Here is a 12,121-nt window from a genome sequence, read left to right as displayed (position 1 = left end):
GGTTATGCCTGTGCCCCTATTGGGTAGTCATGAATTCTTTTCTGGATTCATCACAATGTACTTAATCGAGACGAAGAAATGAACATGAAATGAACTACTCAAAAATACCAGCATACTTTAGAATACTTTATAGAAAGCAATTAAATCAACCCCAAGTGTTACTACCTATATACAACATACCTAGGTAGGTAGTAGCCCATAGTTCATATAAGAAAATCCGTGTGTGCGGCCTCTGATTAGCTGCGGGGCGACCGCCTCCCCGAGAGTCGGGAAAATCGAAAAAAATCCCCCTCCTCTTGAAGAACAACATCTTCTCTCTCCCCTTCTCTTCAAGATCCATACGATCTCTTTAGGACATTCACGTCCTTTCAATCCTTGACTCTTTCCCCTTGCCCGTCTTTCATCGGCGCCGGTCCGCGTCTCCCCTCGGGGCTCTCAATTTATTTGGAGATTTTTTGACTTTCTGGTGTTGGGGGATTGTTGCGCGATGGATGTTGCAGCCCTCCGAGATCGCATTCAGTCTACTCTAGACGCGAATGCGGATATTCGCCGGCAGGCGGAGCTTGATTTGAAATATGTATGTGCTAGATCGACTGGCGGGGCACCGAACGTCAGGCTCACACGTGGTTGATATATCTAGGCCGAGACGCAACCCGGATTTATCAATGGACTCTTGGATATCTTGCAGGGCGAGCAGAACAATGCAGTCCAGCTCTCTGGTGTGTCTTTGGATGTCCATATTGGTTCGCGAAGACTTCTGTCTCTTACTGACCCCCGCTCTCTCTTATAGCTGGTGTTTACCTGAAGAACCGTATTACACGCGGATGGGCCCCGGTCGAAGATAGCCCGCAGCGTACGCCAATTCCTGAAGCCGAAAAGCCCAGTTTCAGGGAGAGACTTATCCCTGCACTGGCCTCGACCCCTCCCAATGTCCGCAATCAACTGGTCCCCCTCCTCCAGAAGATTCTTCAAAACGACTTCCCCGAGCAGTGGCCCGGATTCTTGGATCTTACTCTGCAGCTCCTCAGCACCAATGACGCAAGTACGGTCTATGCGGGTCTGCAGTGCCTTCTGGCGGTCTGCCGGGTCTACAGGTTCAAGGCCGGTGAGAAGAGAGAGGAGTTCGATAAGATCGTGGAGCATTCATTCCCCCAGCTGCTCAGCATTGGATCGAAGCTTGTTGACGAGGAGAGTCTGGAGGCTGCCGAGATGCTTCGCATTGTGGTGAAAGCTTTCAAGCACGCAATTTACGTCGGTTACCCTGATTCTAGTCTGGCGTGGCTATGCCATTTATACTGACCTGCTACGAATTTAGTTCGAGCTTTCTCCATGCCTACAAACCCATCAGGCGACTGTTGACTGGTGTACACTATTCCTGCGCATTGTCTCGAAGACACCCCCTGCGAGCTCAATGGCGGATTCAAAGGAGGAGAGGGAGATGAACCACTGGTGGAAGTGCAAGAAGTGGTCATACGCCAACCTGAACCGCCTATTCATCAGATATGGCAACCCCACCACAATTACGAAATCCTCTACCCCCGACTACACATCGTATGCGAAGACCTTTATCAGCACTTTCGCCCCCGAAATTCTCAAGGGATACCTGACGGAGATTGACAAGTGGGTTTCCAAGACGCAATGGCTCAGCAACTCTGCACTGTCGTATACTCTGGTCTTCATGGAGGAGTGTGTCAAGCCTAAGGCTATGTGGGACCACTTGAAGCCGCATATGGATAACCTGATCGCCCACTTCGTTTTCCCTATCCTGTGCCAGTCCGATGAGGACATTGAGCTTTTCGAAGATGACCCATCTGAGTATCTCCACCGCAAGTTGAACTTCTATGAGGAAGTGTCCGCTCCTGATGTTGCCGCCACCAACTTCTTGGTTTCCCTCACCAAGAACCGCAAAAAGCAGACCTTCTCCATCCTCACATTCGTGAACAGTGTTGTTAGCAAATATGAGTCTGCGCCGGAGGATCAGAAGCAGCCAAGAGAGAAGGAGGGAGCTTTGAGAATGATTGGCTCGCTCGCTTCCGTCATCCTGGGCAAGAAGAGCCCGATTGCTGACCAGGTCGAATACTTCTTCGTCCGTCACGTTTTCCCCGAATTCCGCAGTCCTCACGGCTTCCTCCGTGCTCGTGCTTGCGACACACTGGAGAAGTTCGAGCAGCTTGATTTCAAGGATCCGAACAACCTCATGGTCATCTATCGAAACATCCTCGAGTCCATGACCGATTCCGAACTTCCTGTTCGAGTTGAGGCCGCCCTTGCTCTGCAGCCCCTTATCCGTCACGATGTCATCCGTACATCGATGCAGCAGAACATCCCCCAGATTATGCAGCAGCTTCTAAAGTTGGCCAATGAGGTCGACGTGGATGCTCTGGCCAACGTCATGGAGGACTTTGTTGAGGTTTTCTCTGCCGAGCTTACTCCCTTCGCTGTGGCGCTGAGCGAGCAGCTCCGCGATACTTACATGCGTATTGTTGGTGAGCTCCTGGAGCGCAATGCCGCCAAGGGTGGTGACGAAGATGGCTACGGCGATTTCCTGGATGACAAGAGCATCACCGCTCTGGGCGTGTTGCAGACCATCGGCACCCTCATTCTCACTCTCGAGAGCACCCCTGACGTGCTTCTGCACCTTGAGACCATCTTGATGCCCGTCATCAGCATCACCCTGGAGAACAAGCTTTATGGTAAGTTTTTCAATCTATCAAGCTTATGTCCACCTCTAATTCGGTATTTTAGATCTCTACAACGAAATTTTCGAGATCATTGACAGCTGCACATTCGCATCGAAGACCATTTCCCCATCCATGTGGCAGGCCTTCGAGCTGATTCACAAGACGTTCAAGGCTGGCGCTGAGCTGTATCTCGAAGGTAAGAGGTTCAAATAAGTTCAAGCGGTTTTGAAGACCTATTAACTTTTCTGCTGCAGACATGCTCCCCGCCCTTGACAACTACGTCGCTTATGGCACCGATATGCTAGTTCAGAACCCAGCTTACTTGGATGCTATGGTCGGCATGGTCCAAGACATCTTTTCTGACGAGAAGGTTGGTGGCGTTGACCGCATCTGCGGTTGCAAGCTCGCTGAGACCCTGATGCTCAACCTTCGGGGTCACATTGACCAGTATATCCCCATGTTCATTGAGATGGCCATGCGGGTTATCGACGCCGGCGAGGCACGCACTAAGTCGTACCGCATCCACTTGATGGAGATGGTCATCAACGCCATCTACTACAACTCAGCTCTCAGTCTTCAGGTTATGGAGGCCAAGGGCTGGACCAACAAGTTCTTCAGCACTTGGTTCGCTAATATCGACAACTTCAGACGTGTCCACGACAAGAAGCTCTCAATTGCCGCAATCAGCTCACTGCTTACTCTGAAGGCTACCGATGTTCCAGTCAGTGTCCAGCAGGGATGGCCAAGACTCTTGCAGGGTGTGACAAGGCTCTTCCAGACCCTGCCTGCTGCTCTCAAACGTATGTTTCCCCCCAACCCCCCGCCATGTTCCCCCAAGGCTAAGACTTTATTCAGAACGTGAGGATGCTACGAGAGAGTCTGACTTCACCCTCGATGACGAGGATGATGAGGATGACGAGGACAATGACTGGGATGGAGATGTTGAGTGGGATGAGAATGAGGTTGAAGCAGCTCTTGAGGAAGACGATGTCCTTGACGAGAGTGCCGCATACCTCGACTTCCTCAACCAGGAGGCTCAAAAGTTCGGCTCCTACGCCGATGATGACGATGATGACATGGACGAGGAAAGCCTTCTGGAGACCCCTCTGGACAAAGTGGAGCCATATGGCATGTTCAAGCATGTCCTGCTGAGTAAGTAGCCTCTACGAAAATATCTCCTTCACGTATCACCTGCTAACCTCAATTTCAGGCCTTCAGCAAGAACAGCCCCAGCTCTACGAGAGTCTGACCAAGGTTCTCGGTCCCGAAGAGCAGCAGGTCATTCAAGGCGTCTTTCACGAAGCCGACGCCAAGGCCATGGTTGCCGCTGCCAACGCAGAAGCCGCCGCCGCAGCGGGCATGCAGGCCAACGGCAACTAAGAGACTATAACCGAGATGGATTGAGAAAAACAAAAAAAAGCTTCGAATTTTCAATGCCTCGGACGTCTAGTCTCTATTCATTTCCCCCTTCCACATTTTCCTCACGAGACCATATGCCCATTTCATGTCTTTCCCGCTTTCTAGATCATGTCCCATCTGCTCTGTACCCCAGTGTTTCTTCCGTCATGTCTTTTTTCTCCCATGCTCTCGCTGATGTACTCTTAAAAGTCCTACCCGTGGACATTCTGCTCGAGGGTATTCCCCCTCCCCTTCTAATCCTCTTCGATGCACAGATTCCCCTGAAGACACCCTCGTTTCGTCATGATATAGTACATCAGCCAAGCTACGAATGTTGGATTCCAGTTGTGGAACCTGTAGTACCGTAGATACCAGCCACATAGGTGGGCTCGGGCTGAATCCACATGTTACAAGAACATCTCAAGATTACTCGTGTAGGTATTTATTAAGGATGCCCAACAAGGCACACCAGAGAAAGCCACGTTGGAAGCAACCGGGGGAGGATCGGGCAGGGGTGTAGAAGAAGATGTGAGGTCAAAACAAAGATCGTGGAGAATGACGTCATATTCCTCAGAGGCATTATCAGATCCCGACGTCGGCGCGCTTCACTTTTGAAGTCAACTTGAAGATTCACATGCTTTTACGCTATAAAGCAAGGCAAGTTCTAGAGACATAAGATATAAGGGCGCTGGTTCAAAGAAGTGGTAGTTCTAAGCAAAGAAGTGAGAATGTAGCCTATAGTACGCATCTATAGCTATACAGCCTCGTGGTATAACTAGCAAATCAGGATTCCCATACAATTCGGCATCAATGCACGTCGTATACAGCTATTGTAGTTAAAATTCGCAATAGCATTCTCGATTGGTAGTACGTAGGTAGAATGGAGCACCTTGTTCCCAAGTGCCACTCCACAACGTCATGATGATGACCTCCGACGACCGGTTTAGGCTGGTAACGTCAGTCAACTTCCAGAATAAAATAAAAAGCGCGCTGTTCCTTGGATTTTACTGCTTTAAACACAAGTATTCTACATCCAACACTAAGACCACATCTACATCCATTGAAGGTCAGTATCAAGATCACCATATCCAAGATCACCATATCTTATATTTCATTTTCCCTCTTCAATCAAAGAAACCCACACTTATCCCTCTATTCAGCACATCGAATCCAATTCTACAATATCCACAATGTCTGCTCCCAACCCCGGCCGCCAATCCCCCGATCCGGAGCGCCAACCTGGTGCCCAGCAGCAGGATGTCCCCGGCTCTGGCAAGACCGAAGTCGGCGAACACCCAGCGCCCGAGTTCTCGCAGCAATCGTCAGAGTACTTTAGGGATCATGTGCTGACGAGCAACCCCGAGCACCCGCTAGAGAAGATTGAGGCGGAGAAGTTCGCTAAGGGAAAACAACATTGAGATGGGTATTTCTTGCATGTACTTGGGAGAGTTTCTGATTTTGAAATCTGGATAATGATATCATGAAGAATAAGCTCAAATAACTATCTTCCTTTGAGCTATGTACTTATTAAACAATGCATAAAACTTGGGACTGTGATCATGTCTTTTATGCCCATTTGCTTTACTTATCGGGAACCTCATGGATGGTTATCAACGGCTCGCTTGTAGCGAGAGTTCAAATTGTCAGGCTATCACACAGGCAGAAGGAAAATAGACTATGGACATGGCATGACATAATAAGAAGGGAAAAGATAAAGCAATAGACACAAGCGAACACGCCCAGCGCAAATATTCATCTCCTCATTAAGTTAGGACCTCATTCCAAGAATCCCTTACGACTTCTCAACAGGCGCAGCAGCAGCCTCAGGCTGAGTAACAGCAGCGGGTTCAGCAGCAGGGGCAGCAGCAGTAGGGGCATCAGCAGAGGCAGGGGCAGCAGCCTCAGCCTCACCAGCCTTACCCTGCTTCAGATCCGCCAGACGACGAGCCTCAGCGTGAATATCGCGCACCTGCTTATCGGTCTGAACATAAAAGTCACGCAGCTTCTGGCCAGAGGGGTGACCCAGTGCCTTCTCGAAGTACGAGCTCAGACCGCGCCAGCCAGTGGCCGCCTTGTTCGAGATCTGGTAGCTATCGTCAATGCCCTTAGCGCGCTCAGTGGCATTGTACTTCTTATCGAAGTTTGATAGCGCCGACGTGAAGCGGTTCGAGACTCCGTGCTTCTTATCCAGCGCAATTGCCTTCATAATCGCATTGTCGCTCACGACATACCCGTGCGCCAGGTACTCTGCGAAAATGCGCGATCGGGGCTTATCTTCTTGGGGGATGTGGTGCTCCTCTTCCTTGGTCTCGCCTGCGCCGGTCGCTTGGGCTCCGGCTAGGTCTTCGATGTTTTGGGCTGCTTCGACGTGCACAGCAGAAGTGCCTAGTTGGGTCTGGTCTAGCAGGAGGGCAGTTTTGGCAGCGCTGTTTTTGGGATTGGGTTAGTTTGGGTTTCATGTGGGCTGATTGCGGGCGGGAAAGGGTGCGGGGTAGCTTACGCCTCCTTTTCAAAGGTCACAGTGGCAGACTTCTGAGCGTCGGCTTCCCCAGAGACTGGGGTGATGGAGAGGGTGACAATCTTTCCACTATTTCAAGTTAGCAAGTTGTTAAGATAATGTACTAGTTGCGACAATGTACCAGAAGCTGAAGAAGTCGCGAACCTCCTTCTCAGAGGTTGTTGACGAGATGCCAGAAACGTGGACAGTAGAGTGAGACATTATGGTGTTAGATAGAGGAGAGAAGGAAGAAACTTGCGAAGAAAATCTAAACGTCACAGCACTTCCCAGGTGCGATGCGACTATTTATCTAGGGCTGCGCCACAGGTGACGTGGTGACGTATGGCGGGGCAGTTGCACCGCCTCACGTAGCTAACTTCCTTTTTTTTCCCTGTTACTTTTGCTGAGCGCTTTAATTGGACTACATGATTTTCAATGGAGCTGCCTAGAAAATGGTTTTCACATGTCAAAAATAGGATTTCGTTGAATGTGTTTGCCTGCAAACCTCCCGAAATGAAAATATTGGGCACTGTCCCCAGGCAATGCGAAAGAATGGTATGGGTTGGAGTGGAAGTTGAATCAGGCACCAATGATTCTTTCAGACGGTGTGGCAGAAGCCTCGCTTACAGAATCCTCCTTTTGTCTCTTTAGAGTCTGCTCCAGATCGCGCACCCGCCTCCTGAGCTGTTCGTTCTCCCGCTTCATATATTCCACTTCCAACCTGTGATGCGTGGCCTCCTCGAACCGCGACAGCGACCCTCCGGGCGAATGACCTAGCTGCGACTGTGATACCGAGTTCCGGTGTGGGTATATGTTGCTGTTATTGTGGGAGAATGAGGATAGTGACCCGATGGAGGGTCGGCGAGATGTGAGGGATGGCTCGCGACTGCGAACTGTTCGGGAATGGTCTGCCGGGCGATACGGTATTTCTCGTGATGGGGCAATTCCAGTAACACTTGCAGACTGCTGGCCCTGGTTTGCTGAAGTATGCGAACTGAGACTTGAATTGGACCGGTTCCGTCGCGCGGAGTGAGACGGGGTCGAGCTACTGAGGGTGGGCGATGCCCGTGTGCCGTCTGCCTCATTAAATGTTGATGTCGAGGACCCTGTCGATGCCACGGATGCGGTCTGCTGGCGGAGAATAGATAGCTCTCGGGTCAATCGATTCACCTGCGGGGAGTTTTGATGCGTCAGCGATTGAGGGGTAGGTATACTTTGGGGCTCTGGAATTCCACTCACCATCGCTTCTTGCTCTTTCTCAAGCACTAGATGGAGATCCGAAGGTGTCAGCGGCTGAGGATGACGCAGTGGCCCTTGTTCTATTAGTCGGGAATGCTCATTGAAGTGACGCCTGCCACTGCGGACTTACCCTGAGCAGTACTTGTGATGCCATAATCCCCTGTTCCAAGTGGTGGACTTCCTGGGGGAAGTGTTGCAGAAGTATGAGGGCCATGTACTGGTTGTCGGGGTGTTGGAGACTGCGATGCCATAGCGGGTGCCGTTGTTGCTGCACGAGGTCGTGCCATAGTAGAGTTGGAAACAGCGCTCAGGTCGGGAGCCATGGCCGACAGGTATGTTCTGATAATATTGTTTAAACAGTAAATTTGCTTTTCCGCTGTGGCATGTGAGTCGAGAGGAACTATAAATGTTTCAGCCTTGGGATAAATAATCAGTAACAGTCAGATCTCCGGAATTATGAATCAAAACACCCCTTGATGCAATTCCAGGGAGATTCTTGAAACATACCAGTTATGTCGGGGGGGATGTTCAAAGGCCTTACTCCTTTCGGGAAGGGGATTGAGAAAAGGCAAGAGAGAAATCCAAAAAGAAAATTGGGCTTCTCTCTTGCCGTGAGATGTTTTGTCCTTTGTCGCTTTTTATTGGACCGTGCACGTAATCTGCATCTATTGTACATGTACATCGTAGCTCTAGAGATAATAGTGACATTCCAGGCATATGTTGTAGGAACACCTACACTATTTACCTAGTTATGGAAAGGCTGACATACTAAAGTGACTATTTGGTAGCTGTAATGGTATAATCCGTGAATATCTCTGTTAATCTACATACAATTAGTTCGTATACAAGTGAACGGAGATGGTACGGAGTAGACATGGTGCTCAGGCCCCTTTTGAGGCATATTGGATGTCTCAATGGAAGCTATCTAGTAAATTGGGGCAATAATAGACTCAATTTATTGTTGATCGGCGTCTTCCGCCTATAAGCCCCCAAGAGAACGTCATACTCAAGATATCATACCTAGGTAGATGCTTGACTTCCCTAACAACCTGGGAAGCTCCACTTCAGGACTGGCCCCGGGGGGATGGATGATCTGCATGTTACATAAGCTATCCACGAAACCTTAGAAGAGCTAACCAGTTCGACCTCAACAATATCCCTGTCCATAGTGGCAGTGAAGCCTTCCAAGACCTGTCAAGGTCTCAGCTTGTCTCTCCCGATATCTAAGCTTGCATAGCACTGCCCCCCGCCCAATGAAACCATGGCCCGACCCAACTCCCCTGACGCTACCCACATTCCACCCGCTCTGAAACCGCTCGCTCCTTACGTCAAGTCGCGCCAGGAAACCCTTCAAATTCGCCAGGCACTGACGTCTTATCTGCGCTCGTTTATCGAATTCGACGATCAGTCAAGCGATCATGCTCAATCCCACCTCTCCCTGTGTGTCTCGACCGATGCTGTTACTGATGTCAAACGTATCCCTACCGACCTCTCTGGGCTGAGAAAGGATTATCTGAAGGCATTGGCGGCCAATATTGCGGCTCGCAAAGAGTTCGCGTTGGCGTCCGAGAACGTCGCCTCGTTAAGGCGCCAGAGGACGTCCCCGAACCGCCCTTCTGACGACGCTGATCTGCAAGAACCCGGCACCGAGCTTCGTGAATACCTTGCCCTCCTACGCGAGCGACGCCGCCATACCAAGCTGCAGGTGTTTCAGAATTATCTTGAGGAAATTAAAACGCGCGATACGGGCAGCTTGGTGGACGTTGGCAATGATGGGGAGCAAATGCTGTTGCCGGAGGTAGATGCAGAGGCGGGCCGCGATAGCTCTGAAACGGACTTGGATGGTCTAGTGCATAGTCTCGAGAGAGCAGTTATTTCTGCGAGAACTCAATTGGACCGGCAAAAGCAATTGTTTGAGAAAGCCAAGGCACAGCATGATCCCCGAGCTGAGACTTCAGGCGCTAAAGCAAAAGCATTACAAACAACCCGGGATGAGCTAGTACAATGGGTGGAGGAACGGCTAGTTGGTCAAGAGGATCCGGATGAGAGTCTTCTCCAAGAACTTCCTCCCGATGAAATTGAAGAGGCCCAGCGGGAGCTAGAGCATCGCAAGATACAAATTACGGAGCAATATGCCACATATCTGCGAGCCCGGCGAGATCTCCTCGACGCAGCGTCCAGAGCTTGTCAGCCAGTTAATGTGGCCCAGAAGCCTCCCTCACGACCAACCAACAAAAACGAACTTGCCATAGCCGAAATGCCACCACCCAACCCAATCGACGTTCTGTCGTACACAAACGAAAATCTGGTTCCGCTACTTAAGAGTGAAAAGTCGCTGGCTCTCCAGAAATCATATTTATCCGGCTTACTCTCAAAGGAAAAGTCCACGACCCTCCGCGCTCTCAATCGTTTAAGCGACGAATCCCACCTACTCCCCGAATACCCCACTCCCGCCCGCCAGCCGCGCTTTAATCATGCGGCTGCTGCTCTTAACTCGCGGATCCAGACCCAGACCTCCGATCAGACCCCGGATGAGGTTGTTGCTCTGGCTGAAGCATGGGCATTTGCTTCTAATGCTGCAGCTGCCAATGGACGAGACTTTGTTCAACAAAAGATCGCATTGGGTACTGAGGTTGCGCAGGACGCCCGGCAGACCCTGGCTGATGTTTGTAAAACGCTCAACCAGGACCTCGATGAGGTCATGCTGGAGAGTCAGGAAAGCCGAGATGTGTCGGATTCATGGGCCTCCGACACTCGCTCCGCGAAGGGGATGTCGAGGGGCGGTGGGTCTCGGATTCAGAAACAACCGAGTGGTCCTTGGTCTCGTCTGAATGGGAGAGTGGGGGTTGTAGAATAATTCATTGCGTTGTAGGCATTATAATAGTTATTTCTAATATATAACATATTCTATCCGTCCATTTCAGTTTGATCCAACCAGGTGCGTTGGTATTTTGGTGTAGAGGTTGCTAAATATATAACTTATCAGGATGATGAAGAAGAAAACGCTGCTGTGTTGGCATGGAAGAGCCCGCGAGGGACCAACATGTAGACAGTGAAGGTCAATTACTATAAAAGAAATGCAGTATTACTGTCCAAAGGTGAATAATAGATACGGCACCGAGTAGAGCTAGTTAGAGCCGCAAGAAAGCAAAACGCTAAGATCCTTCTGGTACCTGCCTGGTTTCAGGCCACAGGATGGTCTATTTGACTGCCGTGTTGATTTTCAAAAATTTAAAAATTCGTGAATGGTTACGGGGTATAGCCCATTCCAAGGGTCATGTGTATATTCCTTGTCAGGTTGAAGTAAAAAGCGGAAGATACATGTTTGGAAGCTTGTGATGGGCCACATACCCAATATGCATGGATGGATCCATGGATGAGGCTCCTGTTTCCCAAGGTTCTAAAAGACCTGCCACTAGTAGAAACAAGTGTCCCTCCCTTCCGATGACTCTTATAAGCCCAGATGATAGGGTCTCCTCTATATATTATTTACTAGTGCGCCATCCCATCCCTCTTCGTAACTATTCAATCGTATCGTTCTAGAGACCAGCTTTGACAAGGTCCCCCTTTATATATAGTCTGCCTTATCTTTCAATCTCGGCCGACGACATATTCAACCTTTGGAATCCACCATGTCTACTACAATAAACAATATCTTAGGCGCGCCAGTGGGGCCAACGTAGATATCATCACAATCTATGTAGTGAATCTCTATGCCCACCTAGCTTCAGATATCGACGCCTTCAGTACTGGCCCTGAGAGGTACTCCACAGATACTATCTGGGACCCCACAAGCGGCTAACAACGGACCATGTAAAATCATGGCCACAAAGGTCAACTAATACTTTACCACAATAATATTGAGCGAACCATGCAACCTTGGAAGGGTGAGCGGATCACTAAGCAGCCGTGGGTGCCCATGTGCTCACTGAGCAACGAGCACTGCTCAGGGATCATAGATACATCGTATGGAATAACTAAGACTTTGGGTAACTAGTAGAAAGGGAGCTAAATCGGCGTCTAAGGTTCGCCGTAGCCGATTTCGGTAGGCAATTTGTCGACAATTAGGGTTGTGGTGTAAAATCATAACTTGAAGTCAAGAGATAAGAGTTAGAGTTGGGGTCCGGCATCGGCATTGTCCACAGGAAGATCATCGTGTGATATGTATGTGTGGGGCTTTCCTATTTGATCTGCCGCCGCTTTTATGAGGGTGCTCAGGCTCAGGCTCACTGAGTAGATGTCAGCACGGACTCAGATCAGTGATCATGCTCAGTTCAGTCACGTGCAGAATGACTGATGCTCAGTG

General features: G+C 49.9%; 5 protein-coding genes across 5 annotated transcripts; 3 read left to right on the top strand and 2 right to left on the bottom strand.

The window, feature by feature from the left end:
• The first annotated feature begins 330 nt into the window (after positions 1-330).
• Positions 331-4,110, top strand: N7489_010153 (putative nonsense-mediated mRNA decay protein (Nmd5)). The gene is made up of 8 exons (XM_056715902.1): positions 331-577; positions 641-719; positions 791-1,251; positions 1,316-2,693; positions 2,746-2,877; positions 2,936-3,481; positions 3,537-3,833; positions 3,892-4,110. The coding sequence occupies exons 1-8, from the start codon at positions 488-490 to the stop codon at positions 4,059-4,061; spliced, it is 3,153 nt and encodes a 1,050-aa protein (XP_056563524.1). The 5' UTR covers positions 331-487; the 3' UTR covers positions 4,062-4,110.
• Positions 4,111-5,269: 1,159 nt separating this feature from the next.
• Positions 5,270-5,497, top strand: N7489_010152 (uncharacterized protein; the record flags this gene model as incomplete). The annotated part of the gene is made up of 1 exon (XM_056715901.1): positions 5,270-5,497. One exon carries the CDS (start codon positions 5,270-5,272, stop codon positions 5,495-5,497), a length of 228 nt encoding a protein of 75 aa, XP_056563523.1.
• A 374-nt stretch (positions 5,498-5,871) lies between these two features.
• Positions 5,872-6,798, bottom strand: vip1 (putative actin cytoskeleton protein (VIP1); the record flags this gene model as incomplete). Its single annotated transcript, XM_056715900.1, has 3 exons — positions 5,872-6,505; positions 6,580-6,666; positions 6,719-6,798. 3 exons carry the CDS (start codon positions 6,796-6,798, stop codon positions 5,872-5,874), a joined length of 801 nt encoding a protein of 266 aa, XP_056563522.1.
• A 357-nt stretch (positions 6,799-7,155) lies between these two features.
• Positions 7,156-8,138, bottom strand: N7489_010150 (uncharacterized protein; the record flags this gene model as incomplete). Its single annotated transcript, XM_056715899.1, has 3 exons — positions 7,156-7,746; positions 7,816-7,889; positions 7,946-8,138. The coding sequence occupies 3 exons, from the start codon at positions 8,136-8,138 to the stop codon at positions 7,156-7,158; spliced, it is 858 nt and encodes a 285-aa protein (XP_056563521.1).
• A 938-nt stretch (positions 8,139-9,076) lies between these two features.
• Positions 9,077-10,672, top strand: N7489_010149 (uncharacterized protein; the record flags this gene model as incomplete). The annotated part of the gene is made up of 1 exon (XM_056715898.1): positions 9,077-10,672. One exon carries the CDS (start codon positions 9,077-9,079, stop codon positions 10,670-10,672), a length of 1,596 nt encoding a protein of 531 aa, XP_056563520.1.
• Positions 10,673-12,121: the final 1,449 nt, after the last annotated feature.

This window comes from Penicillium chrysogenum (genome assembly GCF_028827035.1).
Source record: "Penicillium chrysogenum strain IBT 35668 chromosome Unknown utg000005l_segment0_segment0, whole genome shotgun sequence".
Taxonomy (NCBI): Eukaryota; Fungi; Ascomycota; class Eurotiomycetes; order Eurotiales; family Aspergillaceae; genus Penicillium; species Penicillium chrysogenum.
This window is presented reverse-complemented; position numbering and strand designations above follow the sequence as displayed.

Bases quoted from the DNA above. Each gene is read 5' to 3' on its own strand.
- N7489_010153 (XM_056715902.1), top strand. From the start codon at position 488: ATGGATGTTGCAGCCCTCCGAGATCGCATTCAGTCTACTCTAGACGCG. The intron at 578-640 runs GTATGTGCTAGA...TGATATATCTAG, and splicing joins CGGAGCTTGATTTGAAATAT to GCCGAGACGCAACCCGGATT. The intron at 720-790 runs GTGTGTCTTTGG...TCTCTCTTATAG, and splicing joins CAATGCAGTCCAGCTCTCTG to CTGGTGTTTACCTGAAGAAC.